Source organism: Aythya fuligula, chromosome 8, assembly GCF_009819795.1.
Source record: "Aythya fuligula isolate bAytFul2 chromosome 8, bAytFul2.pri, whole genome shotgun sequence".
NCBI lineage: Eukaryota > Metazoa > Chordata > Aves > Anseriformes > Anatidae > Aythya > Aythya fuligula.
In genome coordinates this window covers 5,364,600-5,387,049 of record NC_045566.1, presented here as the reverse complement: position 1 = coordinate 5,387,049, position 22,450 = coordinate 5,364,600, and the positions used below count along the sequence as shown (strand labels likewise).

Sequence of the window (22,450 nt, the reverse complement as noted above, 5' to 3'; positions counted from 1 at the left end):
CCGTGTCCCCGCGCTGTGCCCACCTCTACCCCCGTGTGCTCGGGGAAGTTGGTATTAAGCGACCCCAAAATCCAGCAAGCAAGGAGGTGGGAGCCTACCAGCTCCCCGTGCCGCCGCCCCGGGGCAGTCGCTATTAAATGAAATGCAGAGGCTTGCTCCAGGAGGGGATGCAGGTTTGGGCGGGGAGAACGGATTAGAGGAGCAGAGCTGCCTCATTCCTGGCATTCCTGGAGAAGGGAAAAAATAAGATAAAGAGGGAAAGCAGGTTCGGAGCCAGACTTCACGGCCCCTGCATGGGACATCAGCTCGCTGGGGCTGCCGGTGTTACAAACCCCGGTGTCCTGGATAACCCCAAATGTGTCCTGCACAGGGAGCACCAGCATCTGCTCAGTATTTTGGAGCTGTTTTCTCTAAAAAGCGTCTTTTCCCCGAGGCAGACGGTGCTGCTGCATACTGCGGCACACTCCCAGCCACAGGGCATGCTTGGTGGGAAGGAGAAACAGCCCCACCGAGGGACCCACTGCAGCAGCGGGGTCTGTGCCCAGCACCAGCACCTTGGGCACTGCTGGGATCACCGAGGAAAAAGCTCTCGCTGGGTATTTCATGGAGAAATCCACCAAAGAGGGGTTGCCTGCTAAGGGGGGAGCACCCAGCCAGTGCTCAGAGGGTTTTATTTCTTTCTGCAGCCACCAAGCCCACAACCGTTGTATTATTACCTTGAAAGAAAGGCGAGGATCAGCAGAATTGTGCCCCTCGGGCCACATAAATCCCCGGCAAGCAGAGTGTGCGACACATCTGCTTGGGAAAGCATCGGGACGGCGTTAGCTTTTATGGCCGGGTTAGCGTGCAAACCTGGACCTTATAAACCACCCCTGGAAAAGAGATGGACAAGGCACCAGATCTAAACAGCACCCCAGCTGCTGACCATGCCCTTAGGAGTGTGCGGCATGCCCAGCACTGGGCAGCCACAATAAAAGGTGGAACAAATCCCCGTGATTACCCAGCACCTGGGATCCTGGGACTCGCCGTCCCCCGTCACGCTCGGCAGCTCGGCGAGCACCCTGTGCACAGAGCCCCATTGATGGCGAGAGGTTGTCCGAGGCCAGGAGGGTGGCAGGGAGCCCAGCCTGTGCTCCGGCCCCGCGCCCCAGCTGGCTACAAGGGGCTTTTGTCCAGCCTGGGAAGTGCCAGCACGGTGACCTGCCCCGTCCTGGGGACATGGAGGGGACGTGCCTGCAGCCAGCTCCTGCGTGCAGGGGCAGGGGACACTGGGGCCGGTCCTGCACCATGCCCCTGGGATGGGGATGCGGGTGGTTTATCACAGGTGTCTGGCTGTGGCTAAAAACTGCTGGCCAAAAAGTCCCTTCCTGGCCTCTGCCACCACTTTTCCCACCCAGGAGACCTCAGGTGGTCTCCAGCCTGTCCCTGTTTTGCATTGGGGCAGGACAAGACATTTCCCAGCAGCAAAAATTTCCTTACAGCAAAATCCCAAGGAGAGCGATGCTGAGCTGGAACTGGCAGCATCCAGCCCCCAGTGAGGGATCGGTGTAAATCAGAAGGAGCTGACCCATCGCCCTGCTTTATGTAAGAGACACTTCCCCGGGTGCTCAGCGATACCTGCCCCCGGGTTTAGGATTGAGGGGCACACCACTCTCCTGGGCACACTGGGAAGGAGGAAAACACAGGGGAAAGGACAGATTGCTCTCATTTTCTCCAGCCTTTGGGTGGCTGAAGCGCTCAGGTAAGCCCTGTGAGAAGACGACACGTGGAGAAGCAGTGGGGAGCTCGAGGATGAACGCGTCTCGTCACATCCCCACCGCTCAGACACCGCATATGGGCACCGGAGACACCTCCCCGAAGCACCTACGTGCGCTGCACCCATCGCTGCGTGCCAAGGGGAGACGTCGGCGTCTGCAGCCGCCTCCAGCAGGGATCCATGGCACCCACACAGGCACGGATGGGAGCACGGAAAATATTTGTTGGAAATATTGCTATATTTGGGGGGTAGTCTGTACGCTCAAGAATTCAGCGAGAAATAATTGACAGGATTATTTGCAGCCATCGGCAAACAACGTTACTTTCCCGAAAGTAGCGGCACCAGAGGGAAAATAAATGGAAGCAGGTGCGGGAAGAGTTACGGAGCACGAGAAGTGCGTTCCCGAGCCAAATGGACAGATTGAGAGACAGAGGAAAACCGATGGGGAAGGGAAGCGGCTGCCTATTGCCCAGATCCCTCAGGCGCGGGGAGGAGGTGGAGGCTGGGCTTGGGCTCCGTTTCGGGGCCTCTGTCTCAGCAGCTGCGTTAGCGCTAAGCCTGGGCCGAGGGAAAATTTTGGGGGGCATTTCTGAGCTGAGCAGGGATGAGTTCGCTACAGCAGCACGAGCCCGACCACAGCGATGACCATGAGGAGCCCGGCCAGGATGCAGATGCTGATGAAGACGATGTCGCTGGTGTCCTGGCTCCTGGCCTCGCGGGTGTCCACCCCTCCTGCCTCCCTCTGCTGGGTCTCCACCAGGTTCTCAGCCTGGCTCAGCTGGTGCGGGCCGGGGCCAGCAATGAGGGTGACCGCGGCCTCCTTCCTCTTCGGCTCGCACTGCACCTCATACCGGTGGACGTCCTCCTGGTTGCCTGCTGAGAAGTCTATGTAGAGCGTGCTGACAATGATATTGGTGTTGTTTCGTCTCTGCAAGACAAGGGTTGAGGCTCCTCAGGGCTCAGCTCCATGGGGCAGCTCTGAGAAGTCTCTGAGAGGGACCAGGGCTAACCCCTGCCCGGCTGGCTCTAAGGGAATGTCTGCCAAACCTTTACCTGGGACTCGGTGCCGCAGGTGTCGAAGCGGGTGTGTATCTTGAAGTTGGAGCCGACCATGTGGGCCGCACAGGAGGGCATCCCCAAATAAATCTTGTTCCTCTCCAGCTGGGCCAGGGCCTGCACGGGGATCTGGATGTGGAAGTCTGTCCGTGTGCAGCTGACGTTCATGGGCACAACTGTTGGGGCAGAAAACAAGAAATGGGTGAGGCATTGCTGGCATTTCCCCAGCTGTGCCACCTACAGAGACCACTGCAACTCGGCCCAGAGCCACCACCACTGTCCCTGTGACACACGGAGCTGGTGGTGGCACTGGGGCTGGTGGGGACACCAGCCTCACAGCTTTGTTGTGCCTCGTGTGGTACCCACCACTACTGCCACAGCTCTGGCTTGTGGACCAAAGCAAATAAATGATTTTTCAGGGGAAAAAAAGAGCTACACCTGTAATGTAGAAAGTGTTATTTTATACAAAATACAGTCCCTCTCCATTGCCCTCCCTCTGGCACCCTGTGTGGCTCCTCGGGGTGCAGAAAGCAGCAGTGCAGGGAGGGCAGTAGGGAGGAGAATGCCCCACTCCTCTAAGGTTAATCCTCGCTGAGCTTGAACTAAGCACTTGGGCAGTATGAATTATTGAATTATTCCAGCTCCCTCTGAATCCTGGCCTTACGAAACTGGTAAGATGCAATAAAATCAATATGAAAAAACAGTGTCACTTTGCTACACTTAGTGCATTATAAAACCATTAGAAGATTTACCAAATAACTAAAGTGCATTAGATCAAGAGGAGGAGGAGGAGAAAATGGATCCTCTCTCCCGGCGTGAAGGCTTTCATGCAAACGGCCGTAAATCACACACGCCCTGCCCAACTCACTTCATGGGCCCAGACAAAAGGGAAATATTTGCATGGACTAAGAGCTGTGGAAGCGGAGATGCCCCTTTTTTATATCTCCATGGTCCTGGGGATGATATGTAGCCCTGCTGGGTGCCTGGTACGAGCTCTCTCCCTCTCAGGTTGTAGAGGCCTAGGGGAAAACTCCATCCCCTCTCCGACTCCCACAGACGTGTACTCCAAAATCCCTCCTGCTACACCCCAGATGATGTACGGTTCTGCTGCCGAGGGATAAAAGCTTGAGAACCTGGCTCAGCAGCCATGGCTCCTGTGCTGCCGTGCGAGCAGCTCTGCAGGATGCTGCACCCGGGTCCACCCGCGGATGCCGAGGCTGCTCCTCCACTCTGTGGACCCAAGGCTCATCCTGTGCCGAGCACAGGCATGAATCATCCCCGACACACGGGTCAGCTCAGATGTAATTATCTTGAAATACAGCGAACTCCATAAATTCGCTAGCTTTTGCGGAGGCTGACAAATCTCTGCACAGCGTTCCTCCCGCTTTGGGTGCGCCGGCTGGGAGATGGGGCTCAAATGCAGTGGGGATGAGCCCATGGGGCCAGCGGGCTCCTGATCCTCCTGTGCCACTCACAGTGGAGGAGAAAACAACATTTCCACCTGTGGCTGTGCCATGCAGGGCACTTGGTGGCCTTTGGGCAAGCCGTGATGTGATGGCACAGCCACAAAGTGACTGGTGTTAATGCATGAGCTGGCACCTGAGTGCTTGGCCACCTCCCCTGGCTCCTCCATCCCCTAAAAGCCCCCTGGTTCCTGCACCCCACCAGGAGGAGCGGACACCTTACCTCCAACGTAGGCGAGGGAGAAGCCCCTCTTGGCCGTGCTGCGGTCCGTGCGGAGCACCAGCAGCAGCCGGTGGCCGCGGGAGGTGACGGGCGCCAGGCTGTCGCGCCCACACCACGTCCCCAGCAGCGAGGCGTTCTCGGCCCCGCCGTCGAAGGCAGACAGGCGGTCGTAGTCACAGCCGCCGGTCAGGCTGCTCCGGGCCTCCAGCTCCAGGTCCAAGAAGAAGATTTTGATCCGGTAGCCTGGGGGCAGCTGGATGCTCCACTGGCACTGGAGGTTGTTGGGGTAGAAGTTGGGGTACTGAGGGCTGGAGAAGTTCCCCTTGATGGCGGTGTAGACTTCCTGGCACTCTCCTGCTTGGGGGAAAAGAGGAAAGCTGAAGCCTCCTGGCTGCTGAGCACTTGTTTTATTGCTAAAGCCTGTTCTACCCTCCACATTACTGCTCCTTGGCCTTGTGTTTGGCCAATGTCCACCCATGAGTTTTGGGGAATGGCAGCAACCTGGGTAAAGACCATGGGCAGTGTCCTACGGGGGAAGACAGGGGGGACACTTAACCCATGGCACATCATGAGCAATAAGAAGGGCATCTCTTGATTGAGAGAAAGTCAAGCTAAGGCCTGGAAGAGCCATAATGAAGATATTTGCTTTGCATCATGGTCTATAACTCCCACTATCCCCTCATGGAGTCCCTCCAGAGATCTTCCCTCCAGTATCATCTCCTTGAGCTGCCGCAGGAGGGAAGGCACTACAAACCACCACCCCTCCCCACATCCTTCTACCCAGCCCCCCTCAACCCCGCACCCGAGTAGAAATGGGCCTTGAAGCCCCTTCCCACGATGTTGAAGTCCGACTTGAAGAGGACGAGGAGGTGCTGGGTGGAGGAGACGGTGCGGGGCGGCCGGGCGCTGCCGCAGTAGCGACCCAGGCGGGGGGCAGCGGCAGTGGGGCCATCGAAGAGGGCCACGTAGTCGAAACCACAGCCCTGGCCACCCTCCACCTGGAAGTCAGCGAAGACCAAGGTGACGGGGCCACCAGCTGCCCCGATGCTCCAGCGGCACTCGGCGTCATTGGGGTAGCTCTCAGGGTACCGCGGGCTGGTGATCTCCCCAGACAGCCCCGTCAGCTGCCCACCACAGGCATCTGAGACACAGAAACTGAGGTCAGGGGGAGGACGGATGGACAGACGGACAGACACATCCGTCATCCCCTGCTACCTTTGCGGTAGGCGGCGGCGAAGCCACGCTTGGCCACGTGGCGGTCGGAGCGGAAGACGACGGCCATGACGTGCCAGGCGGAGGCGAAGGGCGGCGGGGCGCTGTGGCCACAGAAGGTGCCCAGGAGGTTGCCCCGGTCGCGGGTGGCCCCGTTGTAGACCTGGAGGTAGTCGTAGGCGCAGGCGGCGTGGTACTCCAGCTCGAAGTGGCTGAAGGAGAGCAGGACGGAGGAGCCCTCGGCCACCACGATCAGCCACGTGCACTCCGTCTCGTAGGGGTACAGCCCCGGGAAGTTGGGGCTGGAGAAGTTGCCGGAGGGTGCTGAGAGCACCCCGCCACATTTGATGCCTGGGTGGCAGGAGAGAGGGGTGGGAGGCAGATGTGACACCCCCTCTTTGAGGGAAACCCTAAAAGGATGGTGGCTGGGCAGTGGGACAGGGTGCACAACGCCAGCTCCATCCCACCACTGGAGCATCCACCACTGCTTTGCTAATTACCGGGGAGAGGTGACTAGGCGATGTGGGGCTGTGCTAAAGGACTGAAGTTATTGAACTAAACTTCCAGGAGGGAAGCCTGCAGGAAGGGGAAGCAGCCGTGGTGCAGGCAGCTGGGTAATTAGGGACTTGGTGCCTTTTTTTGGGGGGAGGGATGCTGCCAGTTAGTGAGTTGCTGGGCTGAGCTGCCCCCCTGGTCCCCCAGGTACTGTGCTGTGTGCTGAACCCACCCTGCATCCGAGGGGCACCCTGTACAGATAAAATGTGGGTTTACCACATATACTGCAACATTTATGTGTATATATACACATCTATATGTGTGTGTGGGTATACATACACACGGGTGCAACTCCATGAGCTAATAACCCCTTCAGCAACGTACCTGTAACCACAGCCGGACAATCCCTAACTTCAATCTTCAATAAAACCAACGTGATGCAGCAAACCAAGTGCACTCCCGTCTCACACACTTGCACACACCTGGATGGCTCCCGGGCTGGATCCTTCCCCTGGCCAGCCCTGGTGTCCCCATGGTGTTCAGGCTCTTACCTGTGCTGGGAGCCACCCCGAGCACCCCGCAGAGCAGGGCCAGTGCCGCCAGGCAGCCCGTGCCCCTGCACCACATCCTCCCTGCGCGGGCAGCGCTCCCGTCACCAGTGCCCGAGCATCCCTCCAGAGCTGTCTGTCCAGGAGGGAAAAAAAAAATAAATACGGGGAGAAATAAATAAAAAGCAGGAGGACTGCAGAATTAATAGCGGAATGAATAATTCATTGCTTGTTTGAATTAAGAGCGGCAAGGTAACTTGATCTATTCCTCCCTTCCTTCACTCAGTTTTAATGATCTGGATCAAATGTCCCAAGGATTTACACTATACCAGATACCTTGTCAATACACTATATTTAGAAGAGATATTAATGTTTCAGATATGGTGTATAACGGCAGTAAGTCTGGGCTGACAATATGCCCTTAAGGGGCCATGAAAATAATTTAGTTCGCCAGGCAAGACAGCGAACCAAAATGGGAATTTCAGACTCACCACGGAAAAGTACCTCAGGAATTAACGTGATTTATACTGCGGCACTCGCTGCACAAAGCCAACTGTTGATAAAAGCTGGAGAAACACCACGAGTGCTCTGGCCCTGCTTTGGATGCCCGGCCGTGGCTTGGAGGCGCGATGCTGCAGCGCCAGGACCTCACCGTCCTGCAGTGGATGGAGGGCAGAAGATGCAAACCTCCCAGCATCAGGCTTTTCACAGCCTGCCCGGGAGCAAAAAGACGTCTTAGCCCACTCTTGAATGAATGCTGGGAGGGAAAAAGCCACAAAGGCCTCAAAAAATCAAGCAAGGTGTGGGAGAGACCTGTGCTTCTAGAAGTCACCTTCAGAGCAGTGGGGAAAGAAGCAGCAAGTAGCTCTAAATCTCAGCCGGGGAGGCAAGTTGTGTTTATTAATTAAGCAATGAGGATCGATGCCTGAGACATTTCCTGTGGATTAATGATGGGCTGGGAGGAGCCGATGGCCCGAGGTGCCGCTGAGGACCATTAACACCAACTGGCCATTAATCGCCAGGAAGTGCTCTGTGCCAGGGTCATTAAGTGCCTGCATATATTTATGGGTAATAACAACAACAATAACATTCGTCCGGGCTCTCTGCCCCATGCCCGGCCTGGCTGGAGCCATGCTGGTGAGCACTGGGAGCACATCCCAGGGACTGCACGTGGATGGAGATGCCCGGTGGTGCTGGCTGATTGCGCTCCAGCTGCCTGGTGTGCCTGGTGTGCTGCCCTAGCCATGGCCATGAGGGGCTGAGAGTAGCCTCCCAGTCCCTTGGGCCTCTGGGTGTAGGGACAGGCTGCTCCTGGCTTCGCCATCGCTGTGACATGGCCGTCCTCGCCATCACCCCATTGCCAGCATCACCCACCTCCCTCCAGTTAATCTACGGCTGGCCTGGGCACCGCATCCATCACGCCCACCCCTACACGGCCGCTCTCAGCCGTCCTGCTCCATGCCCCGGTACCCCCCAGGAAACAGGAGGCTGAGGCTGTGCAGCACAGCAGCTGTGACCCCATCCCGGGGGACGGCATCCATCAGCCTCAGGCACGTTCACCCTCTCCTGACCTGGGGATGGCAATTCCCAGGCTGGGCCCAAGCCCAGGCAGCGCCATCCGTCAGCCGGCAGAGCTGGCTGGAGGGCAGAAGGGCTGAAGGGAGGCCGAGGAGCAGCAATAACCCTGACGAGGAGCCAGGCAGGGCCTGCAGCACGCAGCTCTTGCCAGAGGTGCTCTGGCTCAGCCCAGGGTGCCTTGGCTCGGGCCGGAGACACTGCGGGTTTTTTTTTTTTGAGGCGTGCTGTACCGGGGCTCCTTGAATTCCTCGGCGGGCAAATCTATAAATCATGAGTCAAAAAGGCGTTTGATTCATTTAAATAGAAAGGATGTGATCAGGGCTGCGAGACTTCAGAGAAGATCAAAGGTTTAAACACGGTCCCCAGGAGGAATGGGAATTATTTAGGCAGGAAATAATGAGATGAAATTAAGAAGGTATTTAGGCTGCCCACGAGGAAGAAGAAAGGAAGCGAAGTGAGGCCGCTCTCCCCAGCAGAGCTGTGGGGGCCTCCAGGGGTGGCTGGTCCCCGTGCCCCTTGCTGGGGTGGCTGGGGCACCCGAGCCTCCTGCCAGCACCCAGCAGGGCCGGCAGCGGCCACCCTGACCTTGGAAGAGAAGGAAACCTCTCCTCCTCCTGCCATGGGGCAGAGCCTTTCCATCCCGCGTGCCTTGTGGCGGCAGAGGGGACCCGCGGCACGCTGACATCCAGCCTGAAAAATGACAAAAGGAGAGAGGGGGAAGGGAGAGAGAAGGGCAGAAAACGCAGAACAAAGTGCCGGGGGCTGTTCAAAGGCCCCTCCGAGTTCACCCTGCCAAGGACATCGCCTCCCCTACAGAGAATATCTCGCAGGGACCCCTGTCCCCTCCGGCACGGCGGCTCAGCGCGTCGCCTCCTCCCGCTCCCCTGCAGGCTGCCTTTGCAGGATTGCAACCCGCAGCATTCACAGCTTGCTCCGTCTCTCACCACCCTCCCTTTTAGCCACGAACAAAGACAGGAGGCTTCGCAGCAGAATGGCCAGACCAGCTGGGTAGGGTTTAACCATCGTGGCCCATATGTGCTGAAATACCCAGACATATTGGGGTTGCGCTTAAAGGAACAGTCCCAGCTTTTGCTCGGAAATTCGTCGCTTTCCCAAAGCAGGCACCAAGTTTTACCTCGGGCCTTTTGCAAAAAGGCTTTGTGGATTTGTAGCAAAATCTCAGAAAGGCAGAATGCTTAAAGCAAGAGCGAGGTTTTCAGAGCGTGTGATGTCTGAGGAAATACTTTGTGCTCCTAGCTAGGGACAAAGCAGGGAGAGCAACTCCTTATTTTCTCAGCCTGCTGCTGCACAGAAACACCTCCACTACAGAGTGGTTTATGGTGGCTGAAACATGGTCTGGAGGGGAGCTGAGAGTTTGTCTTGGACCTAATGTGGGCAGCTCTATGGCATCTGCTTGCGTTAAAAGCCAAAGCCCATTCTGGGCTAAGGGAACAGCTTTCCTGCAGGCCTTTGCCCTGATGAAATCGGCATAAAAGCTGCATCCGTACTGGACTCAGCCCTGGCATTTGGTAACTGAGACAAATCCCACTGATGTGAGGGGAACTCATGCCATTTAAGACCAAATCATGCCTTGTAAATGCTCACACTTGTGCAAGTGCATTGGACTCCTTGTGGTTTAATGGCAAGCACTGCAGACAGCGTCCTCAGGGCCAAAACTGTTCTCAGCTCCGACCCTGCTCAGCATGGGAAGGCAGACCCACCCGTCACTTTAGTGTGCTCTGCTTCTTGTGAGTAACTCTCACAGCGCATCTTCTTTGTGCGAGGTGTATTGTTTGAGATGGTAAAAACGGGCCAGGAATGACGATGCATCATCATCTGTCACCCTGGGAAATCCCAACACGGGATGAACAAGAAATGAAGGGAAAAACACAAAGGTGTGCAGAAAGGCTGTATTTGCAGGTGAAGTTAGTGAACATGGTGGTCTAAAAAGGTGAAAGAGCGGAGAGAGGATTTCTCAAACCAAGGGCAAGAGCATCTTGGACAGAAAAGGAAGGGGCTGGAGCGCACGGACTGCAATTTCATGGCAGCCCCAGGGCTGCACAGAGCATGGCTCTGCTGTGCCCCACGGGGGAGCATCCCCGCAAAGCTGGGTTCCTGTGAAGCTTTTGTTCCTTGGGTGTTGCTCTCATATGCTTAGAGCACTTCCACTCTGCTAAAGTCCTGTGACAAAAAGAAACAGCTATGAACTTGGAAAAAAACTTTGATTTAATGAACCAGGGCTGTTACACAACACTTAGGGGTCATGAAAAGCACAGAGCCATCTTCCCTGACAGACAGCAGCTACAGCCCCGATGGTTTCTCACAATGACATTTAGGACACTCCCTTTCTCCCCCCAGGTAGCACTGCAAGGGTTAAGGTTCAGAGCAGGCAGTGCAAGTCCTCACTGGGCAGCACATGTAATTCCATCCTCATATATAGATTTTTCTTTAAAAAAAAGTCGCTTTACAGAAAGCAGGATTTTCATCCCATATTAGTGTTCTACAAGGCAACTGAGGCACACAGAGGCTAAAGTGGCTTGCCTGGCATCACCCAGCAAGATAACAACACAACTCTGTGAACCCCACAGACTGCAGAGTGCTGTGCCAGTGCTCTGCTGTTCCTTTGGCCACGCAATCTTCTCCCCGAGGATTAAATCTCCCCAGGGTACATTTAACAGGGCACAATGCCACTGCAGACTAACATGGATTTCAAAGCACATCATTAGTCTTCATATTACAGCAGAGCTCTATACTTGGATGTTTCTTAGTACCCTTAAGAGATCTCTCTCAAAATTGCATGTGAAGACTTCTACTGAAATTAGTATGCTGTTCCCTGACATCTGGGTGGTTGCAGCAGTCATTCTGGAAGGCCACCCGATCCTTAAAACACTCTCAAGATTGAGAATCATAATGGAGGCAAATATTTGAGCCAAAGGCCTATGAATGTATATGCACAAGGATCTCTGCTCAAAATCAGTCATCTCGATAATCTACGTCTTGAAACAAGGATGTCCAAGGCTTGGCCTGAGGTTTCTTAAGTCAGGAATATCCTGTTAAAAGACAAAACAGGAATTTTCTTCAATCCCTGCAGCTTTCAGATATCTCTTCATATCCTCACTGAATGCAGGAGAGCCACAAATTAATACGAATGGCTTTCTTCGACAGGAATTTATTATCGTCTTCATCAAGTCTTCATTTAGGCGACCAGTGTACGTGTTTTCCTGATAGCTCCAAGGAAGTTTTTCCAGTGACGTTTCCTGAAAAGGCAAAAAGCTTTGGAGTGTGCCACAGTGAAAAGGACAGTCAATTGCTTACAGCCTAGTCTCTCTCCTCCCCACAGGACATTTTTCACCCTCGTGACTCCATTTGGGTAGAAATGACCCATTCCAAGAGCTGTTTTACTCTTGCAAAGCCCAGATTAAATCCTTCCCTGCCACTGGATCTGGCCACCAATTCAGAGGGGACTGAACAAAACCAGAGTGTAACTACTGCCAAGAAGCACTGTGGAACGTTCTCCTTTGGGAACCACTTCCCACCATGCCTTCTCTATTCCCCAGTCCTAAGTCCCAAGACTACTCCTCCCCATTGCCTCTTCCATTCCCAAGCCTCTTTCAGTCCCATCTCCCTTGACCAAAGCAACCAAAAGGAAGCCAGCTCTGCTGCAGACACGGCGCTGATCCCGTGAGAAATGTCAGATCCAGCAGGACCCCCCCTACTATTAATTAGATATGGAAGTGTTGAGATGTGATGGGAGCAGTACTCACTCTGGCAGCAGAGTGAAACACTGGGACAGGCACATATAATCCTAAAAAGGAAGATGCACCACTCAGAGCTTTCTCTTAACAAACCCGTTAAGAGAAGAGACAAAAGGGAGAGATGTACATGTGCAGGCTGTGTTGACAGGGGTCAGAAGGCTTTCTTGCCCTTCCCTGGGTTGAATTTCAAGACCTCCTCAGGCTCTTGAGAAAGCACCGTCCTGAAAAGGGTACCTAACCTGTGTCACCAGAGACAATTGCTGATTACACTCCTACAGAACGGCTGAGGGGATGCCTAAGTCACAAGTACTTTTCTCTATACCTAATTTCAACTTGCCAAGGCCATATGTGGAACATAATGTATGAGGCAGATCCACCATGAGATACAAAAAATGATTCATCTGAGGAGCTAAAAATGCAATGGGATTCATTCCCTTAGCATAAATAATTCTTTCTATATCCTCCCTGCAATGAATCCTCATTTCTGAGGGAAATAATTTTCAACTACCAAATCTGTGCAGAACACAGGCAACTTTGGGACCAAATGAAAATGAAAACGACTGCTCAAATCATAAGACCACTGAGAGAGGTATGCCCTCATCCCATGGATTTGGAGTAGAAAATAATTTTAGAGAGTGGGACGCAACTTTAAAAAGTTTGAAAATGGGTCAGCTGGGAAAAATAATTGCTGGGAAGTTGGTGCTAACATCCTAGAAGAAGAGAGATGTAGCCATGAGCAATGAATGGAAGATAAGGACAGACTAAGGCACTGGTATTAGGAAAAAAGAAATAGTTTATTTGCTGCGAGTCTCCCAGAGTCAAGTTTTCTTTGCGTAAATGCTTAGGTGCAGCAACAACTGTCTGAAGTGGGGGGAAATGGTCAATGGTGACTATGAATCAGTGGGTCCTTGCCAACACAAGGGTTACCGAGGGGGTCAAAGAGGGACAAGCAGCAACGGTTGCTTCCCTGAAATTCTTCAGACTGCTAGCAGCATGAGAATATTTAGTAGATTTAAGAACAGCAGCTGCTAGATCACAAAGTAGCCTTGATGACTGGGAAAGAATTAAGATCACTGACAGAAAAGGTTCGTCCAGCTGACAGAACCCTCACATAAATCCATTTCATATCCATTTACTTACCTGGCTTAGGACATAAAATATTCTGATGTTCCAGTACCGAGCCAGATCCTGGAGAAGAGGTTTCAAATAAATTGTTTCAAATGTACGGAAGCAGCCAACAAGAGTTACAAAAGTTTCATCCTCTTCATCATCTGTTATGGACTGGAGAATGGGAAGCATTGGTGCGAGGCCAGTGCCAGAAGCCAGCATGAGGAGTTCTCCGTGCTAACAACAAAACAGAATTTTGAGTTAACCATTGTGGCTGGAAACGAACGTGCTCGTTGCCAGTTCCTCCTTCTGCCACACTGGTAAAGGAGAGACCACATCAGGTACCAGGGCATGAACTGGTAAATGCAAATCTCAGAATGCATTTTTCTACAAAATCCATCAAGTATTACAGACAGCATTTGCATGATTTTTATATACCAAACTTAATGAAACTGGATTATATCCAAATATAAACATTTATAACTTTAGCTTTCATTCCAGGTCATTTATATTTCAGTTTCAGTTCAGCTGTACGCTGTGCTGACCCTCTGTGGGTTGACATGCAGGCAGTAGGGTGCTGGTTCCCAGCACTTCACCTACCAGTGCACCAATCCCAGAAGTGGGTCTTAACCCTGTGTTTTGGGGTCCTCCCTCCTAAACCATCTTACGCCTGCCCTGTTCATCACAGCCAGGGATTTGGTAACCCCAACCCTCTACAGCCAAAGTCTGACGGGGTGCTGGAAGCCAGAGGGCTTCAAGATGTGGAGTGTGACTACATATAGCAGAGAAGCTATCAGCACGAACAGCGTCCAGATGGATTTGCTACAGACAGGAACTGGTCCAACTCCTACCAACTTCACTGAGAGCTTGAACACATCTCTCATGCACACATCCATCTGAATGTGAAATGACTTCCTTTGTGCTATACAAACCATTAATTAGTCAGAGCCAGTGGGAACGCACGGTCTGTAAGATCTCGGAAGGTCAGGCCTGAAGTTTGACCACCTTGCCATGAAACAGGCTCTGCAGTTTGGACGCTCACCTATCCTGACAGTCAGCAGCCTCTTGGAGGAGGCTGCTGGTGGGAAGGGGCTGCTGCTCAGGGGCTGCTTTGGGGGCAGTTTATTTCGAATGGCTTTGATCTGCCTGAATCTAAATCCTATGCTATGGGCAGCAAATAGAGGGGGGGAAAAAAAAAAAAAAGAAAAACAAAAAGGAATTTTACTCAGAAATTTATATTCAGGACCTTTGTTATAATTCATAAATATTAACAGTTCTTCCACAGCAAGCTGTTTCAAGGATTGCTCAGGTGCTTTGTACACTGCACATACAAGGATCACCCAGCCAGCCCCTGAATGCACCCACTTCTAGGCATGGCTGCTGTGTTCTGTCCCAAATGATCTGGAAGCTTTTAGGAACAGAAGTGAACAGTAGCCTAACACAGCAGGGACACTATTTCAGGAAGCAGAACACAATTGCTCGGCATGGAGCTTGGCCACTGGGATTTTACAGCCCTATTTCTGCTGGTTAAAAAAAAAAAAAATAGAAGAAGAAGAAAAGAAAGAACAAGAAGAAATGGGGCTTTGGGATCCTAATGACCAATGTTTCGATTCTGCTTCTCATTTGAAAGGTCAGAATTTAGTAACGAAATTAGTCTGTGTGAGAAGCCTTCCCCTGAAACTGGATCTGCCCTTCTTTGCAGAGAGCCTGGTATCAGTAGATAGGATCAGCATTTGCAGAGTGGTTGGGTGACATGACACTTCACTGGAGCTGCTGTAGTTCAGGGAACACCCAGGAGAGAAGAAGATCAACATCTCTTCTTCACTCGTGCTCCGTCACAAAACAGCAACGTGGTTCAAACACGGCAAAACCAATCTGCACTCATCGCTGGTACAGAATAAGTTCCCTTTCTTAAGCAAATCCAGAACGTTTAATGCAAGTGATGAACAGACAGCCTTGCTAATTTTCCAGTCTCCCACCCACCTCCCTCTCCTCTTCCTCCTTAAATATGCTGCAGTTCAATAAGGTCTGCTTTCTCCAGCTGACTGCTAATGCTGTAGCACCGTACAATAACCCAGGAAGTCCCTAAAATAATCATGAAAACAGTAATCAAATTGATGTCTTCCCTTTGGAGTATTAAACAAAGCGAGCTGCCACAAGCTGAAACATCCAATGCCTCTTAGGAAACTAACCTTATTAGGTCGATATGGGAACCCTCCGAACGGCCCACGCCAAAAGACCGTGTCTCCTTTTTTCCAAGTTTTTATGTATTGTGACATTAGCCCAGCTTCATAGCACTAATAAAAAACATTGCACAAAAGAAAAGAATAATTATACTCTGCTGGAAAGTTTCCCAGCTTAAAGTCAATTATAAAGTTATCTACATTTAAACGAGAAGGGGGCAAAAAACATTTCTTGCATTTAAAAAGAAAGAAAGATCGCTCTATTTGAAAAAATAATTCAAAGTTATACCCCAAACAAAGACATTTAAATTAAATCATATTGGGTCCATTCCAGCTTGACTATAATGTAAACACAACCCACTCTCATGCAGTCTGAATTTCCAAAACTGGAAAAAGCTTATCAGAGTTCTTGCTTACAAAGCACACAGAGAAGAGTGTCTTGAATGCAAAGCACAGTCTAAGTCTTCAAGTGTTCTCCAGATCTCAGGGTATGGGATCTGGAAATGCCCTCTGGGTACTGATAGTTATATAAACACTGCATAGCTCTTCCTTTATTTCGGTCTCCCAAATGCTGTGTTGATACAATTAGTGACCCAAAGTCAGGTTTCTCATTTGTAAAGCTCTGTTTTCAGAACAGATCATCTGGATGCTAAGGGATGCCTCCACATGTCAAAAAAAAATGTATGTTAATGTGGGCCTTGCAGAAGAAAAACATTGGTGAAAAAAAGCTTCACTTTCTACCAAGCACAAAAAAAAAAAAAACAAAAAAAAAAAAACACACATTATCGAGGCTTTTTCCCCACAGGAATGCGAGCTTCACTTGTGACTGATGAGAAAGGGTCAGTGCCTGCAAGAAAAATAGAAGCAAGGAGATGCTGAAAAATGAAGGGCTTATCCAAGCAGCCTTGCTGCTGGATGTAATGTGCTCTCTTGCTCGCTCTCTGTGTGTGTCCTATTTGTACAATGACTTTATGGTTGATGAGAATGAATATGCACAAAGGAATGGCCACACTTTATGTGGTCTGGCCAGAGAACGATGTCTGGCCCACCCCACAAGAGCAGATAAGGCTAACAGTGGTGGCAGACAACTGGTCTCGCATAGAGGTGATGCCACTGATAAGCCTGAGGAAGAGCCGCACAACCGGAGGGCAGAAGATGGGATGCGATACAAGCCTTCGAAGTCCCCAGCCCACATCACCTGATGTAAAGGTACTTTGGGGTGTTTTCTGCATGCACACTGGACAGAAGCCCAGCTCCACACCCCAGTGCCTTGGCTGGCCACCAAGCAGCACTGCAGGCAAACAAAACTGGTGAACCACAAAGCAGCTAAGAAAAAGTGAGAGAGCAAGCGTGTGTCTGTGCTTGCAAGCAATGCTGGCTAATAGAGCATGGATACTCTTCCCCTTGTAACGACCTCAGATAAGATACCTTAGCCATTAAGATCTATTTGCACTGGTTGTTAGATTCAAAATGTAAATGCATCATATACATACATCCAGAATCTGAGTTACTGTCAGAAATGTTTTATGTTCAGAGGGCCCTGGGCTGGCACTTAGTCTCGTGCAAAGAGTGTGCAGTGGCATCACAGGAACGGTGTTTGATGCTCGCCTTCTTCAACCATACACGGAAACCCAAGGCAAGTGGAGAAAAGTCAGCCCCACCTTATGGCCCGTTCCCAATGGACCATGGCAATGGTAACTAAAACAACCCTTCTTTCACCAAAATTACTTCCAAAAATTGAAGTGAGAAGTGATTGAGTGGGTTTAAAATGAATTTTTCTAAACAAAAAGAAAAAAAAATAATTATCTCCTGGGGGAAAACTTCTACACCCAGTTTTACATGGAGAGAAACCCTAGCATTATAAAATCACTCAAAAAGAGGGTTATGCTCTTTAAATGGCAACTCCCTCACACTTAACTGTAGTATCACAAATGCAATGCTATAATAACAGGAGACAGAGGGTTTGAACAGTGCTTGGATTGCATAGTAATAATAATAATATAGTACTTTCCAAAATTGCCTGAATAGTGTGAAATACACCACAACCTACAGAGAGAGTTATAAAAATGGCTGCTTTACACTGGGTGTTACCAACCTCTTTTGTCACTGCCAGAGAGTAACTATAGCTCCCTTTGGGATGAAAGGTTCTATATAAAGGAAAGGTATCATTACAATCATTACTATTATTATTGAAATGCAAAACCTGTGAGTAATAAGCAAGTATACATGAAATTTCACAGTCATCTTGTGAATGTATCCTATTAATACAACTCAAATGCAACGTTTCTCTCCCCTACCACACACCAATTGCCACAAGAATGGTGAAAGGACCCTCCCACAGGTGTCTTATACAAGCTGTACACATTTCTAAAGAACAGGGCTTGCGCTTGAACATACAATGCATAATAGACCTCCAAAATGTGAAATCCTGGAGGACAGGCAGAGGACAAATGGTCATTTTGTGCAAGCCACCCGGGATGCTCAGCTCTCAGACTTTCACACCTATACTAAAGTCTGCGTCTGCCCTGAGGAATCACTAGTGACATACAAATACAATATCAGAAAAATACTCTTCACTTCGATATTCGCCACACAAAATGACTATTTATAAGGGCCCTGCAGACTTTATTCAGACAATTTTCCAACCAAGTTCTCCTATAAAATCCTTTCGAACTCAAGGGGACACTTCTCAGACTGTAGGCAGCTCCAGAGCCTGCACACCAGGCACAGCTGCCCGTTTTCTTCCCATATTTTTCACCAAAATGAAAGCTTTTTATGAGGAGTGTCCTTAATGCAAAATAAAGCAGGGAGAGACAGGGCTGGGCAAAGACTCTCCAAAATCAGTGGCTCAACAGGGCGGACTACTGGGTGTGATTTCAAAGACAGATTGAAAAGGCAGAATGAAGTCATGGAGGTGGAATGGGCACCTCTTTCCTCTTTCCACACTGGTAACCGCAAGGCTCCCGAGAGGCTCTCTCAAATGCTTTGCAGGGCTTATGCTGCAAAGCAGTTGTTTGTGTGTCACCTTCTTCTGCTTTCAGTTTTGTGGGAGAAAAAGAAAAAAAAAAAAAAAAAAAGAAAAAGCAATTTTTATCAGCAAAGCACAACTGCTTCAAAACAACGCAGAAGCAGCCCATGAGGGATTTGACAGTCTCACTTGAAGTACTGACAGTGTGCTTGGTTCCTAAAAGAAAACACCGTCCCTGGCACCTTCCACTCTAATCTATATTGTATAGACTTACTTACTTTCACTAAAACTTCAAAGTAACCTTCTGCATTCCTTGGGCTAATCGGGGTGTAGGCTCGCTGGACCTCCAAACCGTTCACCTCTCCTCTGAGAAGAGAAATATAGGAAGCCACTGTAACTCGTGTCACTGACAGGTATTACCAACACTTGTGCTTTCCCCTGGGGAGATGAGGCAAGGCTGAGGGAGGCAGCAGATCCTCTTCCCAATGGCCCAGCCTGTGCACAGATGCAAAACATTTCCCTGTGAGAGGTACAAATCGATGGGGGACATAACTTCTAAATGCATCTATTGTTTTCCTGGTGCTGGCCCCATCTGTACCCCACGCTCAGCTCTCGGACACATCCGTGGAAGGAGGCTTGAGATGTTTTATGAGAAACAGTTCAGTGAGCAAGGGCGGGAAAGGGGAGAGAAAATGCTTTCTTGGTAAGTGTGCTATCCCTTTTGGGCTGGGGTGTACCTTTCTTTCTGTCTTTGGACAGCATCTGGCAATTAACTAATGAAATTTAGGGCACAGCCTTAAACTGAGCTCCTGTCAATATAGACTATTAACATGTAAGTCTTCCCTTTCCACAGAATGTATCCACATTGCTCTTCACTACTGACTGTGTTAATTGACTGACGTGAGCAAACCCTTTCCTCGGCTGCATTAGGAGAGAGGGCGGAATGGGAAGCATGTACTTTCAGCAGCCAGCCAGCTGTATACATCAGCTGTTAACGTACAAATAACGTCAACAGATACAGATCAATGGCATCATAACACGACTTTTTCTAACTGGCAATGATCACCACAGATGGCTGAGAGAGACATAAACTTTTCCCAAGTGACCCCTTTCTGGCAAGCAATAAGCTACACAGGAGGGTTGTTTTTCTAGAAATCGGGAGATGCCTGGACATCAGAAATAACACCGTGGGTGCTGAGTTACCCCAAGATACAGACCCTAAAATACTGAGCCCTGGGGTTAGAGCAGCTCATTGTCTGCTTTCCAACACGCTGGAGTAAATCATCTGTTGTAACATCTATTCTTTGACTCTTTCTTTCTGCAAATGGATTTTCTTAATCACACCTAGTTCTTTCTGACCCACCGATGCAAGGATAATGCTGAAGAAAAATACAGCTTTGGAATGGCTTTTACCATAAAATTAGTAGAACTAATGAGCTCACGAGGCCTTTCATCTGTATCATCATGGAGCTATAGAAATTATGATTTGCCTGGTATGCAGGCTTTGTCTATTGACAAAACCCTATATATTAGGTTACATAATGCAGACTGTTTAACTAGCACAGAGAACAATACCTTAACACGATATGTTGTCCTAAACTCAATCGCAGACTGCTATTTCCCGGTAATTCAAATTTGTACTGGTAGGTGTCCTCTGTTAGCTGCTCCACTGAGCTTATGTTGAATGCAGTAAATGTATCTGGATTTAGTTCTGAATTATTGCTCTGCAAGAACAACAATAAATAATTACTTGGTTAGATGGTGTCTTTTATTATTTCATTTTTCTTTGGAAGCAAACGTGTATGCTAATTTAGTGCCTGAGATACTCAGGACTCCAGAAGAGCTCATATTAAATGCTAGGGCCCAGTGCAAATTTCAGCTCTCTGCTGATTCATTACGGTGTTCTGCAGTATGCACTTTGGGATCTTGGATCCCCCCCCTTTAAAATTGCATTTTTACACCTTACAGCAAGGTCATCTTATTATGACTCACTGCACTCATTTTCTCCTGTCTGGAAACAAACAGAAATAATACTGCTAAAAGAGCTGAGCACTGCTTTGGGGGCAACTTGGAAACCTACTGATGACCATTCGGAATAGGAAATACCGTTAGCTGTTTCAACACTGAACATTTTTGCTTGACCCAGCACAGTAAATCTTACGTAACAGGGCTCTGACAAGCTTGAAATTACACTCTGAAGACAACTATTTGAATACCAGGCCACGCACAATGCAAGCTTTTTCATTCTCAAATAAGGGATAATAACAGGAAAAGACAAAAAAAGGGTCAGGAAAGTGGAACTTCTGCGAGGAAACCATCAGCAGTGAAAATGGTGATTCTTTGCATCTTCCCCCCGTTTCCCACTTTTCACAGAGGTTTGCTCCGGCTGCCTGGGGGCAGCACATGGCCTGGCAGAAGCTGCAGACCCAGGGCTGTAACGAGACACCAGGGCGAACCCGACACTGGGAAAATCACATTACAGGAGGGAGAGCAGGCAGGGGGAGCGGGTCTGGAAAGGCTGATTTGGGGAATTGCATTTTCAGTCTTAAGACACCGCTTTAATCTGTCGCTGCGTCCCTCACCCACCACCACAGCCTCACTCGCTAGCAAGTGTATGATCAAAGCGCTGGCCCCAGGACACGACGAAGACAAATTGACCTGCTCCTTCTCTTCCGTGAGGAGGCTTTTGTCTTGCTTTGCTTTGGCCCTTTCCCATCGTGCAAGCTCCTTCTCATATACATCGTAAATGCAGGGTTTGCAGCCGCTGCCACAGCACTGGGATGGAGAAGGTTCTTGGGGCTTGAGAGCCAGCCACTCATCCTCATTTCCACTCATTGTCTGCAAAACACAAGCCTTGCATCACAAACAGCGGGATGGAAAGAAGCACGTGCCCATCAGCTGAGTGTTACTTGGAGAAGGACAGCGAAATCTCTCTCGAGCATCTTGCGTGCGTGTCTCAGGGGAAGCAGAAAACTGAAAACCCGTGAGCTGAACTGCTGCCTGCAATGCTCTGTTTCATGCTCACGCGCCCGCTGCCTCTGCTGTCCTGCCACCGAGGTGGTGATTTCTAGAAAAAAAGTGGCCCAAAAATCTGCAGCTCAGTCCACCACAAGGGCTGGCCAACCCCAAGCACTGCCAGAGCACAGCTTTAAAATGGAGCGGGGGGGGGGGGGGCATGGAGCTGAAGGTGGGTCGTAGAGCCAAGCAGCTACAAGAAAACAGTAAATTCACAGGCAAATGAACAAACAATTTGGTTATAAGCAGATTTGGCTTTAAATGTAGACACGTAGGAAAAGGTAAAGGAGCACGCACAGCGTGATTTTCATCTCCTACCCCTGGCCCACACAGAGCTACACCCGGCGAGCGCTCCTCCAACAACAATCGGGATGCCGACCTCTCAGGGACTCTGTTATTTTTATACAACGGCTTCACAGCATCCCCAGCACGTTTACACCGGTACCACTTAAACAAAAGGTCTGGAGGAAATTATAAAGCCGCGGGTGACGAGGCTGGAGAAAAGCGCACTTATAGCGCTCGGAGCAGCTTCATTTGCAAGCTCCTGTGCAAGCATCAATTAATCCTCACCCCTGCACGAGAAGGACGATAATTTGGATTTTTTTGGGGGGAGAAGAGGAAGGCAGGGGATCACCAGCCGTGCGCCCAGCTTTGTGTACCCGGGCTTGGCGCGAGCGGCCATTGCTCAGGCTGGGGACGCGGCGGGGGCGTTTTGCTCAGACAAACTGCCCGAGGAGCCTTTTTGAGGGGAAATTCGGGCAGAAACAAAGATGGAAGGCGCTGTTAGTCAGGGGCTCGGCTTGTTTGTTGTGCTTTGTGCGTTCTCTGGGGTTTTACAGGCGCCCAGGGGCCTCGGGCTGCCCTGAGGGGCCGCAACTCCCCCCGCCCCGAGCCCCTCTCCCCCCTCCCTCTCCCTCCCCTCACTTACCCCCGCACCTGCCCTTCCTCCCGCCCCCTCCGCCGCGCCATTGGCTGACCTCCCTCAGGGCTCACCTCCCATTGGCTCCCTCCCCCGTCACTCACCACGGGCAGCAGGCGCCGCCCCGCCTCCCTCCCGCCCTCCTGAGGGCGACAAGATGGCGGCGGCGGCG

The 22,450-nt window shown here is 50.7% G+C and overlaps 2 protein-coding genes across 2 annotated transcripts; both read right to left on the bottom strand.

Annotated features, from left to right (window-relative positions):
• Positions 1 to 2,369: 2,369 nt before the first annotated feature.
• On the bottom strand, positions 2,370 to 8,077 carry CDCP2 (CUB domain containing protein 2). Its single transcript, XM_032192230.1, is given in 7 exon segments — positions 2,370 to 2,684; positions 2,810 to 2,988; positions 4,499 to 4,852; positions 5,301 to 5,639; positions 5,714 to 6,068; positions 6,070 to 6,120; positions 7,997 to 8,077. Coding segments are annotated over 7 exon segments (1,674 nt in total).
• Positions 8,078 to 10,539: 2,462 nt separating this feature from the next.
• LOC116491999 (NADH-cytochrome b5 reductase-like) lies at positions 10,540 to 22,306 on the bottom strand. The gene is made up of 7 exons (XM_032192406.1): positions 22,288 to 22,306; positions 21,003 to 21,182; positions 19,920 to 20,068; positions 18,623 to 18,710; positions 15,386 to 15,490; positions 13,227 to 13,430; positions 10,540 to 11,588 (listed from the first exon to the last, which is right to left on the bottom strand). Exons 2-7 carry the CDS (start codon positions 21,177 to 21,179, stop codon positions 11,385 to 11,387), a joined length of 927 nt encoding a protein of 308 aa, XP_032048297.1. The 5' UTR covers positions 21,180 to 21,182; positions 22,288 to 22,306; the 3' UTR covers positions 10,540 to 11,384.
• Between the last annotated feature and the right edge of the window lie 144 nt (positions 22,307 to 22,450).